General features: G+C 45.0%; 1 protein-coding gene across 10 annotated transcripts in view; it reads left to right on the top strand.

Moving 5' to 3' along the window:
- AGAP1 (ArfGAP with GTPase domain, ankyrin repeat and PH domain 1) overlaps positions 1-19,502 on the top strand; it is a 550,927-nt gene that overhangs the window by 339,733 nt on the left and 191,692 nt on the right. For all 10 annotated transcript variants that reach the window (XM_059928979.1, XM_059928981.1, XM_059928985.1 and 7 more), the window contains one exon: positions 1,022-1,126. In XM_059928979.1, the coding sequence (XP_059784962.1) occupies positions 1,022-1,126 (105 nt within the window). The remainder of the gene's footprint in view (positions 1-1,021; positions 1,127-19,502) is intronic.

Below are 19,502 nucleotides of genomic sequence, written 5' to 3' on the forward strand. Positions count from 1 at the left end.
TTCTGTGCGAGGGCTTTCTCTAGTTGCGGCAAGTGGGGGCCACTCTTCATCACGGCGCGCAGGCCTCTCACTATCGCGGCCTCTCCTGTTGCGGAGCACAGGCTCCAGACGCGCAGGCTCAGTAGTTGCGGCTCACGGGCCTAGTTGCTTCGCTGCACGTGGGCTCTTCCCAGACCAGGGCTCGAACCCATGTCCCCTGCACTAGCAGGCAGACTCTCAACCACTGCGCCACCAGGGAAGCCCCCTGCCTTCGGTTTTCTTAACTCAGGAAAACCTACAAACAAGGCGGAAGGTTTGCTGGGAATTGGTAGTTAAAACAAGAATGAATTCTCATCAGTCATCTAAGGAAGACTGGATTAAGTATACTTCAGAAGTGTGTTGGTTTCAAGTTTTGAATGGTTTTCAAGAAGCCCTAATGTGATTTCATTAAAAATGGGTTAAAGTAAATTATACACAGTTCATCTATTAAATGCCGTTGCTAAGTTTGCAAATGGAATTTCATTTTTAATAAATTAAGGTCTGAAATGAAGAACTGTAAAAAAAATGTTCTTATTTATAAATATCATAAGGTAAGAATATGGTTACTGTCTTATTTTTAGAAAAGGAAATGTAGGTTCCTTTTTAATACCTTTAGGGGCTCCATGTGCTTATAACTTAGTTACAAGAAAAGGTATGATGTAGCACATCAGGATGGTTTGTATTATATTTGTTGAACCAGTGGCATATCTTAGCACTCATTAATGTCACAAAGCTAAGTTCTACACACACGTACAAAAGGAAATTATTCTCCACACACACACAAAAGGAAATTGGTTGACTATAAATATATTGTATGAAAAAGAAAGGAGAAAATCAAATTACCAAGCTAAAAATGTGTCATTTCCATTTTAAGATGGCAGAGAGAAAACGAAAGTTTAACATTTTAAAAATTACCTATGTGCCTACTCTTTTTTTAAAAAATGGACACCGGACTTTATAATTTATATTTATTAATTTCTGTCTGCCTCCTTTTTCCTTACAGGGCATGCTGCTGAAGCGAAGTGGCAAATCACTGAACAAAGAATGGAAAAAGAAATACGTCACCCTGTGTGACAATGGTGTGCTGACCTATCATCCAAGTTTACATGTGAGTATTGCTCCTTCGGAGAAATTAGCAGGTGTTGGGCTGTGAGGGGCAGAGGGGGTCCCAGCACAGTCAAACCTTTCAGCTCTGTTGGAGGTTAAAGTAGTATTTAAATGAGAGTAAAAATTTTAAGTGAGAGTAAAAAGACAGGAGCAAGTAGTAAAAGAGAAAGGAGAAAAAAAAGAGATCTGTCTGAACATCTAGACTAGGGAACCCACGGTCAGCTTGAGCAGCTGAGAACAAAAACAAGAATTAAATGCAATTCATGAGTCAGTTTTTATTGTCCAATAAGAACACATACCAGTTTGTGAGGCAAGTTCGTTTTCTCTGTGTAATAATTTCTCTTATACTGGTGATTTTTATAAGATAGATTAAAAGACAATTGATTTCATTATTGGGGGAAAAGTAGACATTCCACCCACGGTGAGCTCTTCTAGAAAGCTTTGGTAAAACCTGAAGACGGGGTGTAATGACTATTCCAGAACAACACATTCCATGAATCCTGCCTGATGTTTATCTGCCTTGATGTAGACAAATGCGTAGATTAGAATATATAGTACTAGCTGGTTGTTTGATTATATCACAGTGTTAAGCTTTTCATTTTAAATACTTAAAAAAAAATTGCACAGTGATTGGCAAGAAGTTAGAAATAAACATACGGAAGAAGATGAAAATCCCCAAATACCCACTGGAAAACATGACTGCTCACATTTCGGGGTGTATATTCCCAGCCATTTCTACACTCTGTGCTTTCTCCTTGCACAAGCATGCAGTACCCCTGTGCACATGGCATGTGGCCTGCTCTCCTAGACGATGCCAGATCATAGGCACCTTCCCATGTCAGCAAATGTATGCCACCATTTTAAATAGTTATATAACATTCATTCTGCATATGTGCCCTAATGGACTTAACAGTATCTCCAGAACAGACATTTGGCAAGTAAATTTACATGTTGAATGATTTTTGCTGTTGTAAGTAACTCGAATCAGGTTCCTCTTTTGACACTTCTGTGCCCTCATCCATTTCCCGCAGATTCCTAGCCGTAGCCTTCCTGAGTTGAACAGTGTATGCTTTTATGGGCTTTGGGCATGTAGTGCCAAATTCCTGGGAAGACGGTATCAGTTCATCTCCTCTGGCTTTTTCCCCTGCGCTCTCAGGGACGTTTCCCTTTTTAAAAAACCTTTCCAATAGGATGGTAACAAATGGTACCCTCGCTGTGTAATTTGCTTGCTGGGGTGAATTGCCCTTTTCCCTCTTGTCTTTCAGCAGTGGCTTCACCTTTCTGAACCGTATTAAAAAGCATGTGTTTCTTTAGGTGTCTCTGGTGTGTTTCTCCTGTTGATGGCATGCTTCCCATGCTTCACCATTAAGTAGACTTTTGAGATATATACTCCTTCTTTTACAGAGGAAATTCCTTTGTGCTTGATTTATTTGGGGTTATTTGGCTGCTTCTCCAGTGACCTCCAAATCAGAGACTTAATCCCATCCCATGAGACCTGCCTGTGACAGTCCTGTCCCCCTCCACATCTTTGGGGTTCTCTCCGCAAAGCTGCCCCATCAACAAGGAGGCTGCCCTTTCTCTGGCGTAGTTCTTCCAAAGACCCCGTCAGAGAGCAAAGCCTGATTATTGACCCATTTGCTTTATGTTACTTAGAGGGAGACGTGCAATCACCATCTTCTTGCTGGGGAGTAAAAAAGTGAGATCTGATTGATGATGCATCTGAAGTCACCTTACACTCACCTGCTAAGCTCAGGAGCCATCAGAGGGGCATTTGCTCCTTCTTGCCAAGGGGGAAAGATGGTAACAACAAAAGATGGTACTGGAACATTCCTGTCGGAGGGCTGATAACCACTTACTTTTCATCTCAACCTCTTGGTGATATAATCACCATCAGTTCTTCAAAAATTCTCCCACACAGTCTGCTTCTTGTGATGGTCCTCAATGCCATCTTTTTTTTTTTTTTCCCTATGTATGCATGGATATTATTGGAATCCAGAAAAGGAACACAGTGGGGCTTTGTTATGTAATTGTAGGGCAAGCAAGAGCCAATGTCATTTGCAAGTGCATTTCAGTTAATGCCAGTCTCTTGGGAACTGGAATTATTGATGCAGGTACACAGTTCCCTGAGGGAGTGGCTTAATCTAGAAGTGGATTTGAATTACTAGAGCATGAAGGGATGGCATGACCTTCATTGTAATCCTTCACTGATTTTGTCTATACAGCTAAGCTTTGGGTGAAGGTTTAGAGGGCAGTGAGTTTCAGGTATATTCTCTGGCAGGTACCTGGAATGGATCTGTTCTAGTCTAAGTTGTTGGGAGCTACAGATCCCCAGCAGCTGAGTTAGACTGGCATTCTTTGGTTCCAGATGGGAGGAGGTATTCAAGGGGATGTCCGAGGGCAGAAGCCTGACTTTCCTTATGAAGAAATTTGGGAGCATGCAGATGTGTTGCTAATTCAAGTCCCAAAGTTCTGCATCATGGAGAATGGCCCCATTATTTGAGTCTGGAAAATTTCAAAAGGTGATAGAACCAAATGGTCTCAAACACTGATCACACTGTATCACTCACTCCCTGGGTTATCTCCAAGATGTATTATGGCAGAAAGACCACTAAGCTCATTGGCCACTTGTGCTGAGGACCTAAGTGGTTAAAGGTTGGGGAAATCTTGCCCAGGTTGGTGGCTTTGGTTTTCAGTACTGTCGGTCATCACCCTCGTACTGGCCATGGAGCAGGGGACCTGCATTGATCTCAAGTAGCAGAGCCTAAATACAGCCTGTTCCTCTCCAGGGAGCCAAGGAAAAGAACTTGGCTAAACAGCCTGACATTTTCAGATAGTTTTCTACAAAGATTGTGTTTGTCCTTGGTGGAATAACTGTGCCAGCTCCTGTGTATCCTTGTAACTTCTGATGATGAGGTAATTTATTTACCAAAAAGGAAACCGGCATGCTTTTGTGAGGGTGGGATTCCAATAAGGTAATGCGCCTGTAATGGGGTGGGGTTGGGCGTCTGAGAGCAATAGGCCTGAGATGTATCAAACGTGTATCATTCAAACAGATGTTAGGTGGGGCCTGTAGCAGCCCCAGCGGCCCCTTCAAAACCAGCATTTACCTGTTGCCGTGTGGCTCTCTTCTTGGTGGGACAGGCATTTATTTCCTGTGCACACATGCACTGCACACGGACTCCATCAGGCTGGACCTTGACTCTATCACGAGTCACCTTCGACGTGGTGTCCTGTTGAACCCAAGTATCTCGGCGGGGTCTTGCACACAAGGAAGACTGGAGCAAGAGTAAACGACTGAATCAAGCTCGTGTGGAAATAGGCCAGCGTGGTGAGGGCCCTGAATTGTTTTATTGCAGTCAAAGTGCGTCACCTTCAGAGCATTGCCTGCATCAGAGAGCGTGGTCTGTAAGGCTGGACCCCCTTTGCAGGGGCTGATCTAGACAGCTCCTTTGTTAGCTAGCCAATTTAAAATCCCAGATGACCACCATGACCAGTACTCCTGGACCGACAGGCAGGCAAGGCCAGGAGTTTATGAGAAGGTACAGAGTTTGCTGCTGGACAGAACTGCCCCACAAGCCTCTCCTTCCCCAGCCTTGCCGTATCACCCCCTCAGCTCCCCTTGGCTGCCAGCGATGCTGGTTTTCTCAGGTGTTTTCTTGGACCAGATGCTCCAACAGTACTGGGCTCTACCCTTAACTTACTTTGGGCGCTGTGGAAGCAGGAGACTGACCATTTCCTTTAAAAAAAAAAAAAAAAAAACACCCACACGACTCTTGTATTTTTTTGTCTTCGTTGGATGCCCTTTAAAAAAAAGATCTCCCAGAAGAGGTCATTTCTATTCTTGAGGGAAACAGATACGGTTTCCTTATTACACAGGTGTCTGTGGAAGTGTTTATGTAAAGATCATCCTTTGGACCCGAACCACAAGTTTCAATCCCAGCAGACGTCTCGCACGCGTTGGTGGGGTAGAAAACAGACCCAGCCTTTGGACACAATAAACAGTCAGTGTGTGGCCCCAGCTGTGTGCTCAGCTTGTGGAATCTTAGCAGGATGACATGCTCTGGCTTGTCAGAAACGGTGGCTTCAGAAACAGGCTGGCCGTCATGAAACTGGGGGGCCTCAGCTTTGCAGCCGGCAGTGGGGTTGGTGTGAGACCAAGTTCACTGAGTGTTTGGAATGGGTCAGCTGCCAGGGGATCTGACGCTGGTCCCCCTAGATGGCCTGTCCCCCTCAGAGCTCACATGCACAAGATTAATAGAAAGGGACCTCGGGTGGTGTCCCCAGGACATCACTTCCCACTGGTCACCATAGCTTCAGATTTCCCTTTCCTTCTGGCACATCCTTTCACACCCACATCTTCTTCCCAAGCCCTCAAAGTCGGCCCAGTTTGACGGCATCATCCCGGATGTGTCTTTCTGTTTTTCACCCCAAGCCTCATCTCAGCTCCTACCCAGATTATTTAGGAGCCCAAAATCCTTGCTCCCTCTGACACACAGCTTGGCCTCATTCTGCCATTTCTGTAGCACAGGCGTCCCTAAGCCTTCCCTGTACCGCAGATAGACGTCATTGAAGGAAGCTTTTTCACCCCAGGCATGTTTCCTGTCGTTGAAAACCTTAAACAGTTCTCTTAGGGAGGAGAGACCCTCTCGGAGCAGTGGAATAGAATCGCCTGTGTGTGGCCAGATCGTAGGACGTGATCATCTGGAAATCAGAGGGAAAGTGGGCCAAACATTGATCCCACCCAGACGGAGAAAGTTCCCTACGAGTTGATATCAGCGATGCCTCTGGACCCCAGATTTACTCACTCTGTTGTCCGTGAAGTCTCAACCCCACCCTTCGCCCACTGCCACCCCTCCTGGCCTGCTTCCGCTCTTCCCCAGAGGCTCAGGGGCCGTCAGCAGTGGCTGGCTTGGGCTCATGGGGTCCCCCTCCCTCCTGCATTGTAGGCAGAGAGGAGGTGATGCAGGCACAGGAGGAAGAAGTGATGGTGGATTTCAACCTAGGTGTTCCTAAAGATCGGTGGTTCCCGCACTGGGGAAGGATAGCCATGGGGTCTGATGGCAGGGGCAGAATAGCTGAGCAGAGCAGCCGGTGGGGGAAGACTGAAGGAACCCACAAGTCCATGGCATTGTCTCTGTAACTGAGTGTATCAGCGCCTGGTCTGTGGTGGGCCTGGGCTGCCGCCTTTTCAGAAGGTGGACCTTGCCTGTGAAGCTTCAGCTCACACATCCTACCCTTCTGCACACAGTCAGGCTTCATTTCTTCTCAGTGTGCATTTTAAGGTGGACATCGAGAAACTGGCTGCACAGCGTCTGCTCTGGAAATCCAGAGAAAGAATCCTTTAACTGCAAGGGGATGCTTGGTGTTATTGTCTTCTCAAGCTCACTTCAGACTCTCAAGAGTGTGTGCGTCTGAAATTGTCACCAGGAACCCCTAGCAAATGGAGGCTCACAGAGTCAGTTGGACTTCTAAGGACACCCCCCATTCCAAGTTTGGAGTTGCTGGGTGGGATCAGTTTCATGGTAAGACGAAGACCCGGGCTCAGAAAACAAGCCAGTTGATTTGATTCGTCTTTCTTTCTCAAGATGCTGTTATTAAATTAAATAAAACCTAGAAAGCAGTTTAGATAACACATGGAAAACTCAACCAAGGTAACGAAGCTGCTTTGGCTTTGTAGAGTATCCGACTGCCCTGGTTTTCCTAGGATGCAGGACGTCCAGTGCTAAAACCTGGGAAGTCCCAGGCAACTGGGAGAAGTTGGTCACCCGTGCTTCAGGACTGACCAGCTTAATTGCTCTCTCATCTCCACGTGGCATTTTGCAAAGACAGCCCTAACTATATAAATAAGACTGAAATAGTAAAAAGCAAGCTGTTGGGCTTCCCTGGTGGCACAGTGGTTAAGAATCCGCCTGGCAATGCAGGGGACACGGGTTCGAGCCCTGGTCCGGGAAGATCGCACATGCCGCGGAGCAACTAAGCCCGTGCGCCACAACTACTGAGCCTGTGCTCTAGAGCCCGTGAGCCACAACTACTGAGCCCCTGTGCCACAACTACTGAAGCCCACACGCCTAGAGCCCGTGCTCCACAACAAGAGAAGCCACCGCAATGAGAAGCCTGCGCACCGCAATGAAGAGTAGCCCCCGCTCACTGCAACTAGAGGAAGCCCAGGCGCGGCAACGAAGACCCAACACAGCCAAAAATAGATAAATAAAAATAAACACATTTTTAAAATAAATAAATAAAAAGCAAGCTGTTGACTTCTGCTGCTGCTTTCCGTGGTCTATATTTTTTTGATCCTCGGACAAATTGTACAACTATAAGACCTTTAAAAAGCCCTACCTGCTTAAGTTTTCTGGGGGAGACACGTCTTAGTGTCCCGAGGTTTTGTGACACTCTGCTGGTTCCTAGTCTGGGTGGGTGAAGGGCAGCCTGTTCCGAGAGCCTTGGATTCCCTTTCTGTGGACTTGAATGTGAGCCTTAGGGAGCACCTTGATAGAAAAATGGGGAGGATAATGAGAAAGAACTTGACCTCGGGGCTGCACGGTTCAGCATCGCCACCCATTCATCTTCCGTGTCGAAGGAGCTGCCGTCGAGGGCACGGCTGAAATTCCTGCTGACAAAGGTGTGTGCGGGGGGATTCCTGAGTGGACCTGAAAGAGTTCTCTCTTGGCTGCAGGTCAAGCCAAGGACGTTATGGTGCCCGGACCAGGAAGGTTCTCCCGGCTTCCTCCTGAGCACATGTGGCAGGTGTGGACAGCCCACCTGGCTGACCTGTGCTTGAGTTGCTCACACTTTTGGAATCCTCCCTCCTGGATTTCTTTCCCTTTCTGTATGTTGCCTGAGTTACAGCAGCAGCTGGGGTGCTGTCATTTCTCCCTGCCCTGCAGAACTGGGCTTTTCCTTCTTACGGGACATTCATTCCTCATCAAGTGCCTTAGACTCGCCAGCTCCACAAAGCCTCAGATTCTGCAGGTTGCTGACATTTCCTTGTTTTTTTCCCCATGGACTTGAACTCTGAATTGTCATCAGAATGCTGATTTCAGTATAAGTTCCTAGTTTCAAAATCAGGCAGAAAAATCCACTTGTTTACTGATACTGATGCCAAAATAACAAAAAGATGTGAGATGCTTTCCTAAGTAGGTATGCTTCTCAAAAGAAATAGTTAAAGGTAAAAAGGAAGATACCTTTTGTTGTAAGAAGAACAACTCTTGCCTGTACCCACTGCTGGTAACTGTCATTTAAAATAACACAATCCTGGGAATTCCCTGGCAGTCCAGTTGTTAGGACTCTTCCGGTTTCACTGCCGAGGGCCCGGGTTCAATCCCTGGTCAGGGAACTAGGATCCCACAAGCCGCAAGGTGCGGCCAAAAATAAAAAATAAAATAAGATAACACAGTCCTCACATAAAATGGGGACGTTTTACTTGAGGATTGAGCATTCACTAAGAATCAGTCCCTTCAGCCCACTGCACACCCGTGAAGGGAGACCCCCATCTCTTGAGGTGGTGAATTGAGTTACACGCAGAAAACCTCTCCCTTGTTTTCCCCAGAACGTTGCAGAAGCCAGGCTACAGGGCTAGAGAGACAGATTCCAAGCCCAGATTTCCAGATGTAGAAGCTTTGGCTCATGGAATGACTGATAACCCTGAGAGAGAAGTCAGGCCTCCCTTTCTTTCTGAGAAGATGGTGTCTGGCGTGTCCTGGCTGTGTCACACCGCGGCAGTCAACCTGCTTCGTTCTGTGATGAACGATTACGGGATCTTGCTACCCCTGTAGAAGCCACGGTGCCGGAAGCTGTCCTCGGTCTGCACGTTCCTCTCCAGTCTGGCTTCTTGTGTTTCTGGTCTGATGCTCGTCATGCAGGTGGACCTTTGTGCCCTTTGTCCACGGGAGGTACACCTGGTTCCCAGGCTGCCCACCTGTCCTGGCGCCTCTCACGTCGGTACCGCTTCGTCTAGTGTAGCCTCACCGAGGGCAGGGACTGTGCCCGGTCCCCCGTCTGCCCAGGGCTAGCACGGGCTCAGCACACAGGCCCGGACGTAGGGGCCACGTGGCAGGGGCCATGGCTGCTCTGGGGCTTCATGTCAAGTCTTCGCCCCCAGGCGGCCTGCGCTCCACACCTGTCCTCGGTGATCCTGGCTCTGCTTTAAAAATTCTGGTGAGACTGGGACGGAGAAAGCCACCCACACTGCACAACTAGACCTCCCTAAGAATAGATTAGCTTACGTCGGGGTCGGAAGAGAACACACACCCAAATGGCATTATACGGATGCCATAAGATCTTGGAACCCAGAACAATCCATGTACAGGTAGGTTAGGAAAATATGTAGGCATCAGGGAGCAAGGGTCTGGAGCTTTATGGCAACAAATGAGCACTTCTGTTCTCTAGTCTTACTGCCTGTTTCAGACAAGTGGGAAAGGGTTTGTAAACGGTACATCGGACCGCGACAAGTACATTGGACCATGACAGGTGTTTCTGCAAGAGTTTCTCAGACCGGCAAGAGTCAGCTCTGAGAAGCACCGAAAATCGCGAGCGTGTCTGCTGCTTCTGGGCCTGAAGGGATAAGCCCTGTGTGCGGGGCTTTGTCGAGGATGGGACAGAGGCTCACGTCCTTCAGTCTCCAGCGTTCTCTGCTTCCCCAGAAGCAACCACAGGCCCTTTATCCAAACGGATCAGTTTCAGGGCAGACCTGGCCTTTCAAGCCAGTGTTGTGGGAATCACCTCGAGGATCTGGAGGTGTTGATTTGTCCACCTCAAGGCGTACTGAATGCTCTGCCTTTTCCAGGGCAGGAACCGACGCAGCTTACGGCAGGCGCTCGATGGGAGAGTGTATTCTGAATACACCCCCCTGTAGTCAGCGTAGGAGCGTAGGCTCTTACGTTTATACGCACATGGCTCTGGACGGAACTTCATTCGATGTGTTTTATCTACAGATGAGATCAAGGTGTGTTGCATCTCTGTGGCCTCGAAAACTTCATCACCTCCTCCCGTCTTACAGTTCCTTCCTTCCTTGATTTCCGAGGCGTTCCGTCAGACTCCCCACCCCCACCCCCACCCCACCGCCTCCACCTGAGTCGATACCTTCTGGTTGCACGTGGACAGAAGCAGCCACGGACCGGGCCCCCTCATTCATGGTTTCGGCTCCTGGCACGGCCCCATCCCCGCCGTGGCGGCCTGGAGGTGCCCCTGTGGAGCCCCTGGAACTGGGCAGCTCCCTGGAATCAGGAGGCGCCTTTCGAGGTGATTGCTCTGTTGGCCTCTCCTTCTCCGCCGCAGTCCCTGGGAGTTCATCAGGAAGACCTCAGAGGTCACAGTTAGAGAGACGACTTCCCAACCCCTACCTGTCCTGAACTTTCAGAACTGCACGTCTGCTCGGTTCTCCTGGAGTGGTACCTGCCCATCGCGTTTCCCAAAACCTGTCCACCCGCAGTGCGGAGAAGAGCAAGTCTTCCCGTGATCCGTCACTTGTAATTCACGTCACACGTTGATTTCCGTCCCTGCATTTGTTTCTTTTAGACGTTCCGTGCGGAGAGGATTCCCGCTTCGCTTCAGACGGCGTCCTTGCTCCCTAGCAGGCCCCTCCGGGCCTCACCTGCTCCCTCAGTCTCCCGCCATCCCTCCTCCACAGCTCTGGTTTTCTTTTAGTTCCTGGCACTGGCCGTGTTCTGGGGGCTCCCGGTCCTAACAGATGCAGTCGCTGCCACCAGCAATGTTCCTTCCTGCCCCCCCTCCTGGTGGTGTCTTACATGTCACTTCCTCCCGGAAGCCTCCTCCCCTGCTAGGCCTGTGTGGGCACCGCTGCTGTGTGCCCGCACCTTACCCTCTGGCTCATTTCCCTGTTCTCTTGCCTTATTTCATGGCCCCGATTCTCCCCCAAAACTGGGAGCTCCTCGGAGCCAGAGACATTTTGGGTCCTGTTGCCAGCGTTTCCTTCACATTGAGCCAGTACTGTTTTGTCGAAGGAATGAAAGAATGATGGCACGATTAGCCGTACGTGTGGCCTGTCCTCACATCTGTAGGCCTGCAGTTCTGAAACTGTAGGAAAGGAAGCCACCATGCGATGTTTTTAAGCCACAGAAAAGTGTCACAGTCACTTCCAGGCTCCATTTCGGCAGAATGAAGAAAAGGTCACCAAGGTGGGAGAGGAGTTTGAGATTTTTTTTTTGGTTTTGTTTTGTTTTATTTGTAGTAAAATACACATCACATAAAATTTGCCATCTTCACCATTTTTAAGCAGATAGTTCAGGAGTGACAAGGCCATTCCCAGTGTTATGCAACCGTCACCACCATCTGTCTCCAGAACGTCTTCATTTTGCAAAACTGAAACTCTGTCCCCATTAAACACTAACTCTGAATTCCCCCTCCTCCAGCCCCTGGCAGCCACCCTTCTACCTTCTGTTTCTATGAATTTGACTATTCTGAGTACCTCCTAGGAGTGGAATCACGTAGTATTTATGTTTTGTGACTGGCTTATTTCACTTAGCATCCTGTCTTGAAGGTTCATCCGTGTTGTAGCATTTCCTTCCTTTTTAAGGCTGAATAACATTCCATTGTATATACATACAATACCATTGGATATATACAGTCCAGGGATTCAACCAACTGCAGACCGAAAATATTCGGGAAAAAAATTCCAGAGAGTTCCAAAAAACAAAATTTGAATTTATCGCATGCCAGCAGCTGTTTATGTAGCATTTACATCGTATTGGGCATTATAAGCAATCTAGAGCTGATTCAAAGTATACAGGAGGATATGTGTAGGTTGTATGCAAATACTATGCCATCTTATATAAGGGACTCGAGCATCTGCGGATTTTGGTGTCCATGGGGGTCCTGGAACCAGTTCCAGGTATACATACCACATTCTGTGTATCCATTTGTTGGATGGACACTTGGGCTGTTTCCTCCTCTTAACTATTGTGAATGATGTTGCTGTGAACATAGGTGTACAAATACCTCTTTGGAGCTTGAGGTTTTAATGTAAAAACTACAGCGTGGGAGAACTATTGAGAATGGCTGAATTTCAAGGTGCCCAGCATTAATGAGGGCCCTGGATGAGAAATAACCACAGAGAAATTCGCTAGGACCAGTCAAGAACATGGTGGGTTCTGGAGGTTTAATAACCTGAATGATGGTCTGGAACCCATGTGGCATGCAAACACCCACCCACCCCTGCCCACGTGGGCCATGGGCTCTCTCTGTGTTTGCCAAGTGCCCACCAAAGGTGAGGGAGGCTGTCTCTCTCTGCTCTTTAGGTGACCTGGGAAATATTTTTGGCATTCATCCAACGAGTTTCAGATAGTATGGTAAATTATTTCTCCCGTATATCAATGATTTCAAACCCATGGAATGATACTGCCACAGTAGTATAAATATTTTCAGGGAATAGCTACAACTTTTGTTAGAAAAAAATGACTACTGAAAAACTCATACCTATTACACATACACAGAAATGTTAGATTCTTTATCAAAGTCTTATTTCTGCCCTGAGGAATTCCTTGTTTATTTTAGATAGCCCTTGGGCTTTGAAAGTGTTTAGATTGATGGTTAAAATGGCCAGAATGCAGGCTCACCGTAGTACACGTTGTCTTGATGTTGAGAACAGAGTGACCATAAGTAGGGTGAGATCAGACAAATAAAGTCTTCATATCTGTTTAGAAATTAGACCACCAGGTAGCCTAGACCCTACCTAACTTAAATTTTTTTCTACATTAAAAAATTCTTCTGCCTTCTTGCTTTTCAAAAAAAAAAAAGTATATATATGTTTTTATAACTGTACAGATTTAACCATGTAGCTTGTGGATCTGAGTAAAGCTTCCAGAGGAGTCCTTGGAATATTGTCTTATCAGTACGCAGCATGACGCTTCATCCTTGTACCCAATCTGTATCACTTTGTTTTCCATTTCGGGCCTTTTGAGGGTTACTAATTGTGGCCGGAAATTCTTGCGAAAGATAAATAAATCAAACCCGTCCATTTTCTTCACTGACGGCAAGTCGCTCCGGAGAACTGTCAGTGGGAGAGATCGGACGTGGGGGACAGTGCGGGAATGTTCTTTTTCCCTGCTGCCAAGAAATGGAATTTCATTATTCGACTTTGTAAGTATGTGCTTCTCCGGTTCTAACCTGGTTGCCGGCTGGTTGCTACAGTGTTGAGAAGGAAGGAGAGGTGGAGATGGAGAGAGCTGCTTCTTCTCAGGTGTGCCTGTGGCCCCAGATGGAAACCAATCAAGGTGCGATTGATGTTCATTAAGTGCTTGTCAAAACTGAAAAATTTTCTAATCAACAGCCATCTAGCCGCGGCCCCGCCGATGGCTGGGAGTACCGCCTCTGCCGCAGCGGCTGTTTGCCTGTTACAACTCTAGGCTAAAAATCCACTGATGATTACATTAGGCTAAGCTGCGAAGTAAATGAACCATATCTTATTTAGGTGCCATGAGCTTCAGTGTAGTCCTGCCCCGCAGGGAACTTGATAGCGTTTTATGGCTTTAAAATTAGTGTAGCTTCCCATTTGCTGCAGGGTGCTGCCTGTTATGCCTTTGAACTCAATAAGCAAAGGGAAGGGGGCCTTTTGTTTTTCTCCCTTATTTTTCTCCCTTGCATTTTAGCAATTTTGTTTTGCATCTTTTCCAGACGGCATTTTGCAATAAAAATGTCTGACTACCCTGTACATGCCTCCCCCACCAAAAAAAAGAAAAGAAAAAGGAGGAGCGGGGAGAAAAAGAAGAAGAAAAAGTAGAAAATGTCACGCGTTTGCAGAGGACAGTTTTTTTTTTTCCTATGCTGTGAAGTGAAAACTAGCTTTGCAGGTCACCCCCGTGGCTTATCCTGGCGGAATGGCCACCCCCAGTGGGGACGCTGCCCGCACTTCAGGAAATGCCCACATAAAATCAGAGGGCAAGTATTTCAGTATTTTTATTGGACAAGGGCAGTAAGAGCCAACATTTCTTAAGGGCTTTGGCATTCTTTCAAGCTCTTTGTATATTGTCTCAGTTAATCGGGACAACAATCCCATGAGGCAAGAACTGTTAACACCCTTATTTTTCAAGATGTGGAAATCGGGACCCAGGCTGAGTAACTAGCGTGGCCCAAGCCCACAACTCCTAACAGGCAGAGACTCCCAGGCACTGTCACTCTGAGGCCATCCTCTGGCCCGGAGGAGGCTACCTTTGTTTTCTGTGGACAGCCATCCTTGGTTTAGGAAACCAGAAAACTATGTTCATCAGTGAACTGACTGCTATTCATCTGAAATGAATCTGATCATACTACTGTAAACCACCTTGGCGGGCAGTAAGTAGCGTTAGGAAAACAGAATCACTCCTAAAAGAGCAATGCATCAGGAAAAAAAAATAAACAATGAGACTTCCAGACAGGCCTAGTGAAAGTTTTGAAATTAGAAGAAGTACTTAAATTTTGTGATGGGCAAAAACTGAAGTGGGAATTTTTCTGTCCTATGTTGGGTCAAATGCTAGAAGAAAAGGCTTAGCGATCATTAGTGTCCTCTGAAGACAGACGCGTGTGCTCTTCTGTCTTAAAAATCTGTTTCTTCCCTCTAGGAGATCTCTTGTCGCCACCCCTTCCTTCTGACACGCCTTTAAGTGGTGTCCCTATGCTTTTACTCCTTCCCATTCCTTTGCAGTGTCTGAGGTGCTTTCCTGAGTGTGTAAATCCTACTTCTTCATTTCTTCAGTAAAAAGTCACTGTGTGTCTGTCTTGTGTCAGACACTTGCTTGGTGCTGGGGATACTGTCCCAGCCCTCACAGAGCTCACAGATACTAAATAAATATACAAATAAACATAAAAAAGAAAATCTGTTTCTTTAACTGCTTCATGTTCTAGCAAATTCATCCCAAGAAATCTAAAGTTTTAAAGAGGTTCAGATCTAATTATCATTATGGTGAACATTCCTACATAACTCAGAATTTCTAAGATCTAACTACTGGTCCAGTTGTTTCAAGCCATATTTAATTATTAAAATAGCCATGGAGCCAAGGAATGGGGCTGGCTCTTTGTAGTTCATTGCTGTGAACTTTCACTCATGCTTGCCTCTGGGAGAGACCTAAATGCATATCCAACACATTCATGTTGTATAGGCTAGGTCTGAGCACGCATGGGTTACAACTGGGTAATATTCAATTTAACCTAAAATGAGAAAAATCTTTCTTGCAGTGTAAAGCTCAATATACTAGGTCAGTCAAGACAGATACAATCAAGAAGCAAAAGGTATATTCATAATTCAACGTAGAATTTTCTGCTATTTTGATTTATATTATATTAACCTATTCCCCCTGGGCTAATGTTGGACTTGAGCCCACATGTGTGGGATGCCAGCGCTTTTAGCACATGCACTGGAGAGGTTTGCCCTGCTTCAGTGGTGTTGAGCTCCCTGTGGTAAGCGAAGGGTGCCACCACTGGTCCCTCACGACGCTTCACCAGCCTTCTCCGTTACCACCTCTTAGGTAATTACCCAGGCCCAATAAAGCCTTGGTTCAGAATCAGGTGTCCTAAGCGTTGCCTTTGCCTCAGACACCATTTGACATCCAGTTTGCCAGGTATCTTCTTCCTGCGGTGGCCACAGGTCACATTGACATCCGCTGGTCAAGTGGTCTCTCCGAAGCAGCTCCAGAAGTGAAACAGTGGAATTCTGTTGGCTGTCTTTGGGAAACCAAATTGATTCTCATAAGGTTTTTCTCTTTGAAGCTGCCTGCTACCTTTGCTATTGTAACTGTGATCCTTTGGAGAGAAGGAGAAATTGTCTTCTTTGAGGGATGTGATCTGAAAGGATGTGGCCGGGAGATTTCTCATAGTTTTGTGATACTGTTTTCATAGTATTTTTAGGGTATTACTTTCCTCTGTGCCTGTGACTATATATGAGGCTATTGTTTATTATTCATACATGTTGGACTTAAGCGTTTGCTTGGTCTCTTTGAAGGGATGGTATTATGTATGTCTTTATAGATGAGTTTCCTTTGAAAATAGTATTAAGTGGAGTTTGGGAATAGCAGTGCATCTGACAGTGGCTTCTCTTACGTACTTTTTTTGAGCCCAGAAGTAAGGGTTTTTAAAAATAGAATTTATATAAACTACTGTTCCTTTTGAACCTGGACACATTCATGAAGTGTAGTGAAAATAGGGAAGGCTGAGTTCTTCCTCTCCTCCAGGAGAAGACAAACATATCTGCAGACCATTTCTAATATCTGCACAGGTCAGGCTGTGATGCTTCTCCCCCAGCTGTGTGCATAAAATCACACACACAGCCCTTGGCTGTTTTGTGAACATCAAGCTAGACTAGTGGGTGTCAGACCTTTTGGCCTTAGGGCCCTTTTACCTTCCTAAAAACTGAAGAATCTGAAAAAGCTTTTGTTTCCGTGGATTCTATCTATTGATGTTTATCATGGGAGAAATGACTGAGAAATGACTGAGAAAACGTTTAATATTCATATAATTCATTTAAAATAACAATAACCTACCCATTACATATTATTCCATAAATAACATCTTTTAATGAAAAAGATACTTTCCAAAACAAAAGGAAATCATAAGCAGGGTAACATTTTTCTCCATTTTTTCAAAGCTCTTTGATTTCAGTTCAGAAAGATAGACCATCATTTCTACTTCTGCCTTCAGTCTGTTGAGACATGTCGTTTTGGTTAAAGTATGTGAAGAAGCTCTTACAGAGATATTTAGTTGGAAGAGGAAGGAGTATTTTTTATTTTAAGTGTGCTTTTCTGAAAATTTATTTTATTGAAGTATAGCTGATCTGCAGTGTTGTGTTACTTTCTGCTATACAGCAAAGTGATTCAGTTATACATACATATACATTCTTTTTCGTATTCTTTTCCCTTATGGTTTATTATAGGATATTGAATATAGTTCCCTTTGCTGTACAGTATGACCTTGTTGTTTATCCATCCTATATATAATGGTTTGCATCTGCTAACCCCAAACTCCCAATCCATCCCTCCCCCTTGGCAGCCACAAGTCTGTTCTCTATGTCTGTGAGTCTGCTTCTGTTTTGTAGATAAGTTCATTTGTGTCATACTTTAGATTCCACATATAAGTGATATCATATGGTATTTGTCTTTCTCTGTCTGACTTACTTCACTTAGTATGATAATCTCTCGGTCCATCTGTGTGGCTGCAAATGGCATTATTTCATTCTTTTTTATGGCTGAGTAGTATTCCATTGTATATATGTACCACATCTTCTTTATCCATTCATCTGTCGATGGACATTTAGGTTGCTTCTATGTCTTGGCTATTGTAAATAATGCTGCAGGGAACATTGGGGTGCATGTATCTTTTTGAATTAGAGTTTTTGTCTTTTCTGGATATATGTCTAGGAGTGGGATTGCTGGATCATATGGCAACTCTATTTTTAGTTTTTGGAGGAACCTCTGAACTGTTTACCATAGTGGTGGCACCAGTTGACATTTCCACCAACAGTGGAGGAGGGTTGAGGAGTATTTTAATAGCCATTTCAGATCATTGTGCATGTTCTTCTTGGATACTACACTAAAACTTGACATGTGACAGTTTATTAAAGCTTAGGAATTCAGTGAAATTTTCCTTCTCTGCTACATTAAATCCAATGACCTGTCTTGCACTTTGAACGATCTTGTATCCATGCATGTGACACACCATGTGTCAGTCATTTCAAAAAGCTTGTTTAACTGAGGTATGCAGATTTCCAAATGGTGATACTTTTCATCAAGTAATACCCCAAAATCACATTCATTAATATCGCCACCAGTCTTGTCAGAAAAGTCTCCAGGTATTTGGAAGGTGTCATGGTGAGAGACACAAGTTTTCAAAATTCTCATTGTTGCTGGAAAGCTCAGATTCTATCACTGGCCACAAATACTGTCAGCTGCTTTCCTTACAGTACAAATACAAGAAAAGTACTTGTTCTTTTTCAAGAAAATATCTGCCACATACCCAAGACCAAATAACCATAGTTAATGTCTGACATAGTCATTCTTTCAAGTAGAAGTGTTGTCCCAGCAAACAAGTGGCGAATTCAGCTTGTGAATGAAACACTCAGGGAAGAACTTTCCTGTGCAGGATGGTCAGCCCTCACGGCACAGCAGAAACGCTTAAGTATACTTGCCGTGACATCACCTGGGAAATTTAAAAGCTCAAAGGTTAGAATTTTTTAATAATTAAGTAATTAAAAAAAAAAAGAAAAAAACCCCTTTGTTACTCACTCTTTTCTAGATGTTCTCAGCTGAAACAAACCCAATAAAACTACTTTTGGAATTAAAAAAAAAGGTTAGAATTTTTTAAATCATTAGGGTTTTTGTTTTCTTTTTGGTTTATTGAGAACATACTTTGGGCTTCCCTGGTGGCGCAGTGGTTGAGAATCTGCCTGCCAATGCAGGGGACACGGGTTCGGGCCCTGGTCTGGGAAGATCCCACATGCCGCGGAGCAACTAGGCCCGTGAGCCATAATTACTGAGCCTGTGCGTCTGGAGCCTGTGCTCCGCAACAAGAGAGGCCGTGATAGTGAGAGGCCCGCGCACTGCGATGAAGAGTGGCCCCCACTTGCCGCAACTAGAGAAAGCCCTCGCACAGAAACGAAGACCCAACACAGCCATAAATAAATAAATAAATAAATAAATAAATAAATAAACAAACAAACCCAAAAGTTAAAAAAAAAAAGAACATACTTTGTTATCTAAAGTTAGCCAGTATTCTTCAAAATATGATTTTGAATGGCTGTAAATTATCACATAATTCAAAATATTTGTAACGGGCATTTAGGCACTTGCTTATTCCTACCGTTACATAACTTCAGTGAAAATTCTTGAACTAAATTTTGTCGTATCTTTGAACCTTAGAATTATTACCTAGAAGGGAAATTCCTGGGGAAAAAATTGTGGCCATTTGTTCAGGCTATTGATTTAACAGTGAATATACTTCTGTTAGCAAGATATGTGAGTGCTCTTATAACACCAACTCTGATTCAGTATTCTCTTAAGTTCCTCTATTTTCTTCTTTACAGTTAACGGGAAATTAAAATGTTGAAGTGTTAATGTAAAATGAGTTCAGACCAATAAAATCAAAGGAAATACAAAAAAAAAAGAAAACTTCCTTGGGTGAAACTTTTGTGGTTTTTTTTTTTGTTTGTATTTAGAGAGCGTGACGATCAGTAAAATAATGACAGTGTACAAAGTACAACGTGGTTACCATTGCCTTGATTCGTGCTGAGGAGTCAGCAGTATTTATTACCCACATCGCTTTTGTACCATCGAAGCAAATTTCAACACAGGGAAAAAGCAAACTATGTCTTGGGATTGTTTTGAAAATAGGTCAAACTCATGAAGCCCCTGATAGGGCGTTGAGGACCACACTTTGAGGACTGCTGAACTTAGATTATG

Source organism: Balaenoptera ricei, chromosome 7 (genome assembly GCF_028023285.1).
Source record: "Balaenoptera ricei isolate mBalRic1 chromosome 7, mBalRic1.hap2, whole genome shotgun sequence".
Taxonomy (NCBI): domain Eukaryota; kingdom Metazoa; phylum Chordata; class Mammalia; order Artiodactyla; family Balaenopteridae; genus Balaenoptera; species Balaenoptera ricei.